At 43.3% G+C, this 12,228-nt stretch overlaps 1 protein-coding gene across 1 annotated transcript in view; it reads right to left on the bottom strand.

Moving 5' to 3' along the window:
* The window catches only part of cttnbp2 (cortactin binding protein 2), an 89,046-nt gene that overhangs the window by 28,649 nt on the left and 48,169 nt on the right, over window positions 1–12,228 (bottom strand). Inside the window, exons 4-6 of the mRNA XM_034587814.1 lie at window positions 8,808–10,206; window positions 5,266–5,553; window positions 1,178–1,277 (exon numbers count right to left, since the gene is read on the bottom strand). Coding sequence (XP_034443705.1) covers window positions 1,178–1,277; window positions 5,266–5,553; window positions 8,808–10,206 — 1,787 coding nt within the window. The remainder of the gene's footprint in view (window positions 1–1,177; window positions 1,278–5,265; window positions 5,554–8,807; window positions 10,207–12,228) is intronic.

The following is a 12,228-nucleotide window of genomic DNA, read 5'->3' as shown; positions in this document are numbered from 1 at the left end:
ACACACACACACACACACACACACACACACACACACACACTTGACAGATCCTCTCTGGCTCAATCTCGGCCTTCCATCATGATCAATACTAATGATCAGAACTGCGTGTGTGTGTCATAGGGGCAGCAGAAATTAAGGCTGCTGACATTTTAGGGGCTCAGTGTCTGTGGTGAACTGGGTTCATTTAAGCTGTGAAGATTCACCTCCTGAAGCTTCACAGTGACGCAGAGCTGCTCTCAACCACACAGTGGGCACTGTGTGTCACAAAGCCACCGGGGCTCAGCCTAAACCAATGTTGCCACAGCAGTGGGCAGACAAGCTGCCATTTCTTTTGGCACAGAAACTCTGCATGGTTACCGGCATCGGCCCTGCGGTCATATTTCACACATGGGAGGTTCCAGCTGTGCTCGTCTCACAGAAAAATCTGTGATGACTCATCAATTGAAAACAAAAACTATGATATCAGGACCTCTAATGTGAACTGACATTGTGATGGTGAGGCCAATGTGACACACTAACAGAGAGGTCAATCCCAAAAATGAGAAAACAGTATTACAGTTCTGTTGATCCGGCAAGAAGCACTTGGTTGAGATCATCATTGGCTTCTTTTCACTTACACTGACAATTAAAGAATACTGTACATGATCGACTACTGTGTGCCAGTGTGGCAGTCCTAGTTCAAAGTGCTCGGTTTAGATTTAGGCTAGAGTTGGGACAATAGAGATTATTGTTATGGTTTCAGAAAGGACTACGTTTTGGCTGAGATGTCAATCACATTCGCTTCCTGATTGGTTCTTATCATGACTCGACTACCAGCGGTGAAGGTCAAATATTGTAAACACTAGTAGTCTGTCCAGGAAAAGGAATCCCTGCTATTGCTTTTCACCATTGTTTCTCATTCATAGTATTTTCTGTAAGTAAAATGCAGAGTCAACAATCTGCTTCCTGTTTACACCGGCAGACATGTGCACAGTGTCGACAATGATCACGATATGTGTTTTCAGGTGTGTTAGCATGGACATGCATTATTATGGTAATCATAGATACCATATCAGGTGTTACAAAACACTCTTTTGGATGGAGACTGTTAGTTCTGAAAAAGTATTAGTATGGATGTAGCTTAAATCATTACAATAGCGTGTGTGTGTGTCTGTGCGGTCCGAGGGTATGAGCTCACCTGCTGTGGCCGTGGGCAGCGGCAAAGTGTAAAGATGTGAATCCATTCTCATCCGATAAATCAGCAGGCGATCCCGAAAACAGCAGCAGCTTCACACACTCTGAATGAATCGACAGAGGGAGAAGTCAGACGATATAGCAGCAGCCTGCTGTTGTTACACCATGAAACATGAATGAAAATCTGTGACAGTCTAAAACCATAAAGTCTCCGTGTAAATGGCCACAAACGCACATTGAAGAGCACAGCAACCAGTTCATCTCATTGCCATGGATACTATAGATGGTGTAACAGATATGGTAGTGATGGTTGAACTTTAGTTACTTTCTAAAAGTGAACTTTTCATGAATTACGTGGTAACATGTGCTCATTGCTGAAAATTTACTTGAATTTCTTTATGGAGATCTTCTTTTCCACTCACACAAAACATTTTTGTAATGGGTTTTTCTTTCCAAAATTATGAAACATACCGGCGTATGAAATGAATGGCAACATTTCAGGCCCTCTTCACTTTAAAGCAAGATAAATCAACAATAACTGTCTGAGCCTTCCAATACTATATTTCCCATGAGTCTTGGCCCCAGAGGGGGGTCTTTAATCCTTGTTATAATGACCAAGTTGTTGAAATTGTACTCTCCACTACAACTGAAGAGCACCCATTCATTCATCTTAGAATGTGAACAGAGAGGCCCATTAAAGTGTAACAGCTTTTCAGATAGCGAGATAAGAGACCTGAACATTGAAAAGCAGTTTAACAGAGGTAACACCGGTGCACAGGTACAATAAATACATTTCACAGATTCTGTGTATGAATACAACACAATAACTGTACAGCAGCTGAGGCCCATTAGAGATACAGTGGATCTATAGTGACTAGGAGCAGCTTGGTATTCTCTCTTTGGTGAGGTAAATACATTACTCTCTCATGATGGGAAGGTTTGTGCTATGTTATGTTTTCCAATATTTGCACGTACTCTTCCTGTGGTGAACACGGTTCAAACAATCGGATCAGATGAGGCGAGGAACTCGGGCTCAAGGACAGTGAAATATTGATGGGGGAGGACGTGTGCATCTTTGTGTGTGTGTGTGTGTGTGTGTGTGTGTGTGTGTGTGTGTGTGTGTGTGTGTGTGTGTGTGTGTGTACCCACCTATAAGCATTTAGTACAGCTGTCCTTCAGCTGCATTAGTCTTGTTCATGGATCAACACTCCTCAACTGACAGTGTTACTAAACATCTCAGCAGGGAAGCACACAGTGATTGACCTGCAGAGTGTGTGTGTGTGTGTGTGTGTGACATGCATTCATTATTTTGACTGTGCGATTTGAAGACACTGTGGCGTGGGTTGTGTGTGTGCGTTTGTGTGGGTGTGGGAGCTGAACAAGCTTGCAGTTGAGATCCGTACTGAGGTGACACAGCCCTGACACGACAGTCCATCTCATTTAATGGCAACCAGCATAATGGGATCACCCGCAGCTTGTGCAATTACAGCACATGTAGAGTGTTTGTCAGCATCTTTGTCCTCTCACTGCATCTCCAATCTCCAAGATTGGGCATCCAGGAAAATTACATATTTTGTTAAGCGAAATAGGATAAATACAACCCCGGCAGCAAACAGATGTTAAATTAGGGGCATTTCTTCTACTATTCATGCAACACTTTTTATTTCTTGGGCTTAAGTAAATAACTAGAATGTCTCTCAGTAGAGTGCCTTCACCAACAGTCCCCTTATGGAACCACATTTAAATTCATTGGATTCAAATCTTTATTTGGATCCGTACCAAAATGTACATACTCATATTTAGCAATCCTCTAAACTAAAAGTGACATTACTATTTTCATCCAGAACTATGAATTATTTTTTGAAATCAACGAAAATGTTGCAAAACGCCCAATCACACAATGTGAAAGTGAAAAAAAGTGGATCCAAATTTTATGGGTTCTTCCATGATCCATACCACATCCTTTCATCAATTTCTTGTTAATCTGTCCAGTAGTTGTGGGATAATCCTCCTAATTAACAAACAAACTCAGATGAAAACATAACTTCCTTAGTGGAGGTAAATGCAGCAATTGTGACATGGGCAAAAGTTACTGCACAGACTGAGGGAAGAATAGATTTCACCATACATCAAAGCATGTCACAGGTAAGTCAAGAAAGTGAAACTAAAAAGAATCTGTCTTCAACAGCAGGACAATGATGAAAATCAGACCCTAACATCCAACATGAACTACTTTGAGAAACAGGAGGTTTTGGAGCAGACACTTTTTATCTGTGACTAGAAAGATCTTCAACCTGCTGCGTGTGACTCAATATCTCCCAGAACTAAAAGTGCATCTGCAGGAAGAGTGGGAGAAAATTCCTGAAGTACAGAAAGGATATTTCTCAATTTTTGTTTGCTGCAGGGGTTTTATATCTTTCTTTCTATACTATGCAATTCCTTTCCTTTCTCTGCTCGTGTTGTTTTTATTATCTGATATAATGTTTCCCCTACATCATCTGAACAAGGTGCAAGTTCACGCCATGTTTGCTTTGCCTCGTCAGTCTGAACACTTAACCTAATGATTTCACACGCATATATAGTAGACGCTTAATCTTTGACCGACTGTTCCTCACTGAAGCATAAACTGTGAACGTCAAGCTGCGAGAGGGTTTATTCAAACTGACAACAAGTGAGCATTAGCGTTTAATTTTCAACTTACAAAAAGCCAACAAAAGCACAAAACTGTTATTTCATTTAGCTGCAATGATGATGTCAGGCCACATTTCTTCTGAGATCATTAACTGTGGCGAAAAGAAGTAGGTGGCCGATTCAGTGGAGTTCCCACCACATAGTTCTTGCATTGCATGCAATTGTGGGTACACGCACAACTGCAGCTAAATCTATGAGGTCTGTCTGCGTGGATGGTTAAAACTTTATGGGCCCCACACAATGCAGCAACAGATCAAAACACAAAGTTAGAGATCTGTTATTATGAGAAGTGCAAAAACTGCTTTGACTTGGCAAAATAGTTGAAATTATTCTCAGTGGAGGTATGCACTCTCAGAGCACCCTGCTAGTTTATTTATAAGACTATAATTAGTGTATTGCCTTGCTGTGTGCAGGTAACTGTGAGTCTGTATATATAAACACACTGCATACCTCAGTATTTATAGCTTGACTTTAGAATGTATATTATGGTGGTTTCTTATGATCCTGGAAGGAATTCATCACATATTATTTTCTTCATGCATATCAGCCAAGCATCTCTGGACAATCAATCCTGTATGAAGCCTTTGTTTGCATTGAAGTGTATCACCTTCTGTTTATCAATCGATAATAATCAACACAAGCCTCTGGGGTTTTCTTTGAGTACTAATCTTTGAAAATCAATCAACCAGCCCACCACTGACCAAAACCACAGCCTCTCTCTTCCCAGTGGGCCAACCTCTGCTTTTACATGTGTGGGTATGACTCTGTGTTGTGAATTAAGTGATGGATGTTGTTCAACTAATAATTAATCAAATCCATCAAACATCAAAAGGATATATTGTATTTATGCTTCCGACATTACTCATCTCAATCGTCTCCAAACGGCAGTGATGGAAATGTGACACCCGGCTGAATGTGCTAATTTGGCAAAACAGCGATGTGAGAGGACTTCTCAGTTTCGGGGTGTTTGTGACGTCGAACATGACACACCGGAAACAAACGACAGAAAGGCAAACTCCTATACTGGAAATGGGACACGAGTAAATCGGGTTTACCCAGGATTTAAAAAAAACCTGTGTTTATCCACTAGTTTTGGTGTAAAAGAGGTATAAACTGGCTTTAAGATTGACTGGTAAACTTTCCAGCCTCTACACCACCTCTGGATTGACTCCTGCCACCATCAACCCTAAAAGGATAAGCAGTAAAGATAATATCACACGCTCCCAAAAAAGTGAGCTTATCTTGTAAATGGGACCTTTTAAATCCTGGAGAGTAAACTTGACCCAGGCCTCTACATGACCTCAGTGTCTTCAGAGGTACAGTAGCTTAAGACAATGAACCCACAGCAACATCTTGTCTGTGTCTTCTCTGATCAAAGCTGATGAATTAAAGGCCAGTTACCTGTGTGTCCGTTCTGAGCAGCAGCAAACAAGGCAGAGGTTTGGTTGTGGTTGTGGTAGAGGTGGTGGTCTTGGTCAGGATGATTGGGCTTGTTCTCCATGGCGGTGGTAGAGGTGATGTTGGTGGAGGTGGTAGTGGTATTGGTGGTGGTCGGGTCTGGTTGGTTAAGCAGCATTGACAATAAAGTGACATTTCCCTGGGAAGCAGCTTGGAGGAGCAGGGGGTGCCCGCCGTCCAGGGCAGCAGGCCCACCGCCACTTAAAGAGGAGACTACGGAGGGACACCAGCCTGCAGGGGGAAGGAGGAGCAGGAGCAGCACAGGTTAAACTAGGAGGAGGAGGAGTTGCAGGAGGAAGAGAAGGTGACTAGAAGTGCTGAGAGTGGAAGAGTAAAGGTTTAAAGAAAAGGTGGACAGTTGGAAGGGAAGGAGAACACACTTCAGAACCATTCATACAGTCTCTTTTGTCTGAACAGCAGGTGAGAACAAGGTGTTAAGAGTTGAACCATAAACATCAGTGGTTCTATTAACCTCAGAGGACACACGCCTGCTGACGGCCGAGTGAGTTCAAGCTCATGCTGTGCAACAAACATTGTTCAAACCCTTGTCTGTTTTTGTTTCTTTACTCTAGTAGAGGTTCTAAAGTTTCAACGATGCCAAATATGTTAGATTGAATAAGAGGAAACAGATGTATACAGTATTATTTTTTGATGAACTGGTTCAGATATTAAAAATAATGACTCTTGCGTTTGCATTATCAATACTTAACTCCTCAGATCTACACATCTCAGATATCCAAAAAGTATATCCAATCGCCCTGTCTTCTTGTGGGATTCTATACATTTCTTTTTTTGTTTTCATTAATCTCATTTAACTGTGGTGTGTTTGCAACTGTAAATAATAATTATGACAGACAGACACTGATTATAACATTCCCCTGCGCTATGTAGCGTGGGTGTAATGAGTGAAATGTGAACTGTCTTAGTGTGTTCCTGATTTTTAGACCCTTTTCTCATATACCTATATGTATATACCATATATGCCTGTGGTATCATATCATATCTGTAATCTTTTCAACTTTAGAATTTGGTTGTTTTTTTTCCTCTGTCCTGGAAAATACAACTTGAATTAAAGGGTTTTCAAGGTGTTGCTCATGAAGTATCTGATAAAATGACTGGAAATGAATCCACATGCTGAAGCCTTGACAAAAGACTCTTTAACCGGATGATTGATCACATTCATCTTCCACATACAAACATTATTCACACTGTGGACAAATACACACATTAATATAAAGCATTATTCTCAATAAGCAAGCACAACAAAACACACAAAGAGATGAAGTGAACAAGAAAAAAAAAAAGATTAATCACTAAACCCAACAACATTTGATAAAGCTATTGACCACACATATTAAGCTCTACTGAAAGGCATCATGCTAAATGAGCTGCTATTCACCATGGATTCATGTTGTTCTAAACTATGGAGGATAAACATTTGTTAGACAAAGACAGAACAGAGAATTTCAGTGCACACATTTGTTTGATGGACTGAATAAAAGAGATACAACCGAGAGCAGAGAAGACGTGCAGCAGGAGATCTCAGGGACCTGGGTTATGGAAGCTCTTATGGTTGCCCCACCACCGCCCACTCAGACAGAGTGGAATTGGAAAAAGTGCAAGGGCTACAAAACTTTTTTTTGACTGCTAACAAGTGAGACTGTGGCCTGGCTTATAATTGTGATAAATACATCTGGGAAGCAGCAGAATTTCCCCAAAGTGCTTCAGATTTGTACTTTATCAGATTTAAAAGTGGGAGAGATGCTGCAATCAGATGCAATGAAATTAAGAGGGTTTGCAACACTGGTGTTATCACATTTTTGTCCTAAGAAGCAGTGTGCAGGAACCACAATCTCATTATTTTAGTCCAACAGCGACATACAGCTGATCTGGAGTTTAGTTCAATTTGGCAAACTTAGCTATAAAAACAGATCGTCAAATCAGGACACATCTGCCTGTAAAGAACAGGAATTTCTACAGGGCAAACATATTTTGCACATTTCACAGGTAAGTTTAAGGATAATTCCAGTTTATTACAATTTGTTTTTGTTCTTAAAGTTTCTCCATCATTTCTTTCAGATAATGACTCTTAACACAACAGAGGTAAAAATAAAAGGTCAGACTGGGCGAAACAAAGCTGAAACATACGTTGTCAGACAAAAGCCAATTATTTGGAGGTAACACTGACAGTGAGCACATCTGAAACGACAGGAAATAAACTACATTGAGTAAAATATACAAATATAATATACATTGGAATATTATAAGTAATAATATTGAAATTTAACTGAGATTATGTTGTAAACTGCAATCATAGGTGGAAAGTAACGAAGTACATTTACTTTATTACTCTACTTTAGTATAGATTTCAGGTATCTGTACTTTACTTGTATTTATTTTACTGACGACTTTTCACTTCCTACATTTAAACAAATATCTGTACTTTCTACTCCTTACATTTTCAAAAGAGGCTCATTCATTCGTTCTAAGGCATTTGAGGGGAATTATCCTTTTAAATGTTTTTTTTAATTTTGCTGCTTTTAACACAAGTATGTGTACTTCTAGTTGAGTAATGCATGCGTGTACTTTTGCAAACTGTGATTGTGATAGATATTTACAATTAATTGATGACTGACTGATGTCACCTTGTCCCTGATCTCAACTTGCGAAAATGTTTTTGAAAATAATGAGCGGTTATTTTAACTGAGACCAATAATACCTTGGAATTAATACCAAAGTTGTAATAAACTGGCATTATTCTGTAATTATACTACACAGTCCAACCAAGCAAAACACTGCAAGCACATGACAAGGTAAAATATTAATGCCAACATTTATATCAATATGACTCAATCACATACAGATTTGAGGTGTTGATGAAACAGGAAGCAGAGTGGACAGACACTCAGTGAGACAGGTGAATAGAAGCTAAATCAGGGAGCGTGCAGGAAGTGGAAGAGAGGACATGGCATGCTACTGGAAGATGGTAAAGGGTGAGGGAAGGAGAGAGCAGCCTCTGGCATCAGCTTCAGAGAGGACAGGGGTTACTGGTAGGAATCCTACAGACCCATTAGAGCGTACTTGAGGGGAAAGGTCTGGTTTGCCTCAAATCACCCTGACATGCTCCTTCTGCTGCGACATATCACACATGTAAGCGACATGTTGTCAATGTCCACTGCTGATACTGACAACCGACATGGCTAACGTGACAACATGGGAGACGAAGGTTGCCCAGAGGGAGGACATATTAAGGGCAGGGAAAGAGAGATGAGTAGAGAGAAAGAATGCAGCGGGAGACATCGGATCTTGCGTAAACTGATTTGACCCGTGTGCTATTCTGCGTTGCATTCCTGTGGGTAGACCACTTTCCCTGTGACCTGATCACTATGCTAGGCTAAGCTAGGCTAGCGCTGTGGAAAGACAGTCATAGAGTAGAGGCAGTGGGGAGAACTGGAGGGAGAGGGAGCACAGAGGAGCCCCTTTACCTGATGCTGTTGCCAGTGGGCTGCCTGCTGAGGCACAGGGACTACGGGAGGATGGAGCACTAATGGAGGAGGAGGTGGAAGGGGGGTTTATGGAGGAGGGGCTACTGACAGTGGTGGCAGGGCTGATGACGGGGGGGCACTCTGCACATGCTGCTGCCGGCTGCCGCTGAGGGCTCCGGCCAGGCCCTGGGGAGGGGCAGGCACCCACCTGAGAGGCCGTCAGGGCTGGGACCAGGTCCAGGGCGGGTTTGGGTGGCAGCTGGGGCGTGGCTGGTTTTAATCCAGCCCCAGGGGAGCGGCTGCTGTCTCCCACCACCTTGATGGGTGGATGAGGAGGAGATGGGGTCTGGGAGAGCCCTGGCTTTTTGGGAGGTATAGGGGGAGGGTTTCCCCGGTCGATCCTGGCCACCGTTGGCGACTTGAGGCCGATAGGGTGGCTCAGGCGGCCGGGAAAAGGACCTCCCTCTGAGGCTGAGTGGGGCAGGCCTGGACGCAGGGATCCAGCACCTCCTGCTGGAGGGCTGGTGAAGCGCGAGAGAACTTGCGTGACTGTATGACGTGCTTGCTGCTTGGCGGCAAAGTTGTCACGGTTGGTGGGGGAGAGGTCACGGGCTGGAGGACTCTGGGATGCCGTGCCGTTTTGGTCCTGTTCCTGGAACTTGTAGCGGGCCGCCTGGACACGGGGACTGACCCCGCTGGGTAAGCCATGGGGGGCTTGGCCCTCTGAGCCATTCTCTGTCTGTGCCAGTCCTCCTGAGCTGCTGTGGACGATTCCCCGGCCAGATGTCTTTGGAAGGCTCAGGCCCACATAGTTGGCAGGGGTTGGTTTGACGGGTATAGTGAGGGGGGTCTTCTTTGGACCCTCAACCTCAGTGGGGGGCAGGTCCGTTTGGCAAGACGCTGTTCGAGAGCTGATGGGCTCTGTGGCTACAGAAACAGACATCAGAGCTTTAGGTTTGGGTGGTGGGCTGGTGGCAGCAGCAGGTTGGGCGACAGCAGCATCCTTCCCTTCGCCCCGTTCAGTCCTGAGCTGCTCCACCTCCTGCCGCAGACTCTGGCTCTCGGCCTCCTCGCGGCCCAGCCTGGCGCGCAGCTGTTCCCTCTCTGTGTCGAACTCTGACAGCTGTTTCTCCATCTTGGCTTCCATCTGTTGGCTATGCTGCCGCTCGGTGCTCAGCTCCTCCTGCAGCCGGCCAGAGGTGCGACTCTCCTCGTCCAGGCGAGCTTGGAGCTCGTCAAAGCGCTGCGACTCCTCGACCACCCGGGTGGCAAGCTGCTTGCACTCTCGCACTAACATCATGACAATGTGCTTGTTCTTCTCACGTTCATCCTTCAGCTGCGCCGTCAGCTTGCGGTGTTCCTGCTCCAGACTCTGAAGCTGCAGTTTCTCCATCTCCAGCTGGAAGAAGAAACAAACACACAGTCAGAGAACAAAGCCAACAGTTACATCATGACAGAAAATCATTGCCCGCTATATTTTTTTCTTCTCTAAGATTTAAAATTAAATTTCTCCCACCAAACCACAACCTATTACTGATTGAAAAAAGTACAAATAAAAATATAAATACAAAAAGTTATAAATCTTTGAAGGCCAGGCTGTACAGTCTGACATTTTAGACACCAGGGGTCTCATTTATAACCGTTGCGTACGCACAAAACGGGGCATGAAACGTGTATACGCCACTTCTCCCGCAAATGTTGGGATTTATAAAAACTAAATTGACAGGAATATTTCCACGCTTACTATGACCCATGCGTACAAACATTTTGGAGACGGCTAAATGACGATGCAGACATGAGGTGGTGAACTGAAGCCAGATTATTGATCCACTTCATCATTTACATTAAAAACAACAGCCTTAGTTGTGCTTGCGCGACTTAACTGTTCCAAACGAACCATCAATTGAAAAAGATATAAAACAACTTCCAGCAAATACTGTTCAGATTCCTTTACAGCGGAGTTACAGAGCCAAATCATTAATAGTTTTTAATAATATCTTCTAACACTGTGCGTGTATCATTAAGGATGATCATCACATATTAATCAATACTTTTCTTAAATTAGTTCAATCTTTCTTCAGAGAAGCGCACGCATTCATCAGCCCATCCCACTCGCTCCCTTCCTCTCCTTGTGACACACAGACACACACCGATACACACAAAAACTGTTTCATCGGACACATATGTAAACTTAGTCAATGTATGGAGAGCCGGAGGACATGGTTGGGCACGCTTGGTTTGGCATGATTCAGTTGGCGCAGTGCACAGCGCAAATGATAGAGACACAGAGAGGAGCAGTGAATTACTGTCAGAGCCGCTAAAAACTGTAAAGAAAAAAAAAAAAAAGTATGAAAAGACCACAAATGATGACTGTAAGCAGACATAGATGAGCTGTGCATGGCTCCCTGGGTGTCTGCGCCGGGCTGTGGAGCTGTCTGGGGTCCCTGTGACTGTAGCCAGGTAGAATTCTTTCAATCATACCATGTTGTTGGAATGGAAATAGTGCATTAAATACTTTTAAGTGTCTGCATAAGCTACTCACTGTATGGGGTCTATGTTAGCAGCAAACCCAAAGCAGAAAGACTTTAAAACTTACTTATGCATTTGTCATATAGTCATCACAACATTCAACAACGTTATCGCATGTTTTCTTAATATTGTGCAGCCCTAGTAGGCACCAGGTGGGACCTCAATCCCTTCAGAGGTTAAATGAATATGAGCGCTGCTGCAGAGCCTTGAACAGCAATAAACTCAGACGGGCACAGTAGGAGGAGCAGTTGACACATGCAGTGGCCCTGTCCTACCACTTGTCATTCAGCTCTTCACTCAACTCCTTCTCCCAGGCACATTCGATGTTAGTAAGAGTATTGTCGTTAAGAGATAAACTGGATTATAAATCTGTCCGCCAGATGTCAGGGGAGTTTTAAGGAGACAGTCAATGACAGATTTGGGTGGCAACAGAGGAAATTGTGAGATTTGGGTTTTTAAGAAATGGCGTATTCGAAAAATAAGGTGCGAGCTTGGCAGGTTGAATTTAGCAGATAATATCTCAAAACTAGCCAAGGTAACGCCACTATAGAGCTCACTAAAATATTTCAGTCCTCCTCTGTTCAACTTGCCAAAAACAGCATTAACTTTTGCAGGGAAAACTAGATGATTATTGTAAATAGGCCCCAGCAGGGAAGGATTTAAAATTGTCATGACTCAAAGTGGCTAGAGGTATATCTATATGGGGTTGACAGTACAGGGTGCAAACCCAGGGGGAAAACAAACAAGAGTCCACCTCTATTCGGCAGCAGTTTATGTCTGGATAGTTCAGAGAAAAGATGATCGTTTGGATGTTTGCAGCCAAATAATAAAGACTACAATAGCCTTCAGTAGAGCACATACCTCCACCAAGGCCGAACAATCTCCTTGAATT

The sequence above is a fragment of the Hippoglossus hippoglossus genome, chromosome 6 (genome assembly GCF_009819705.1).
Source record: "Hippoglossus hippoglossus isolate fHipHip1 chromosome 6, fHipHip1.pri, whole genome shotgun sequence".
NCBI classification, from domain to species: domain Eukaryota; kingdom Metazoa; phylum Chordata; class Actinopteri; order Pleuronectiformes; family Pleuronectidae; genus Hippoglossus; species Hippoglossus hippoglossus.
This window is presented reverse-complemented; position numbering and strand designations above follow the sequence as displayed.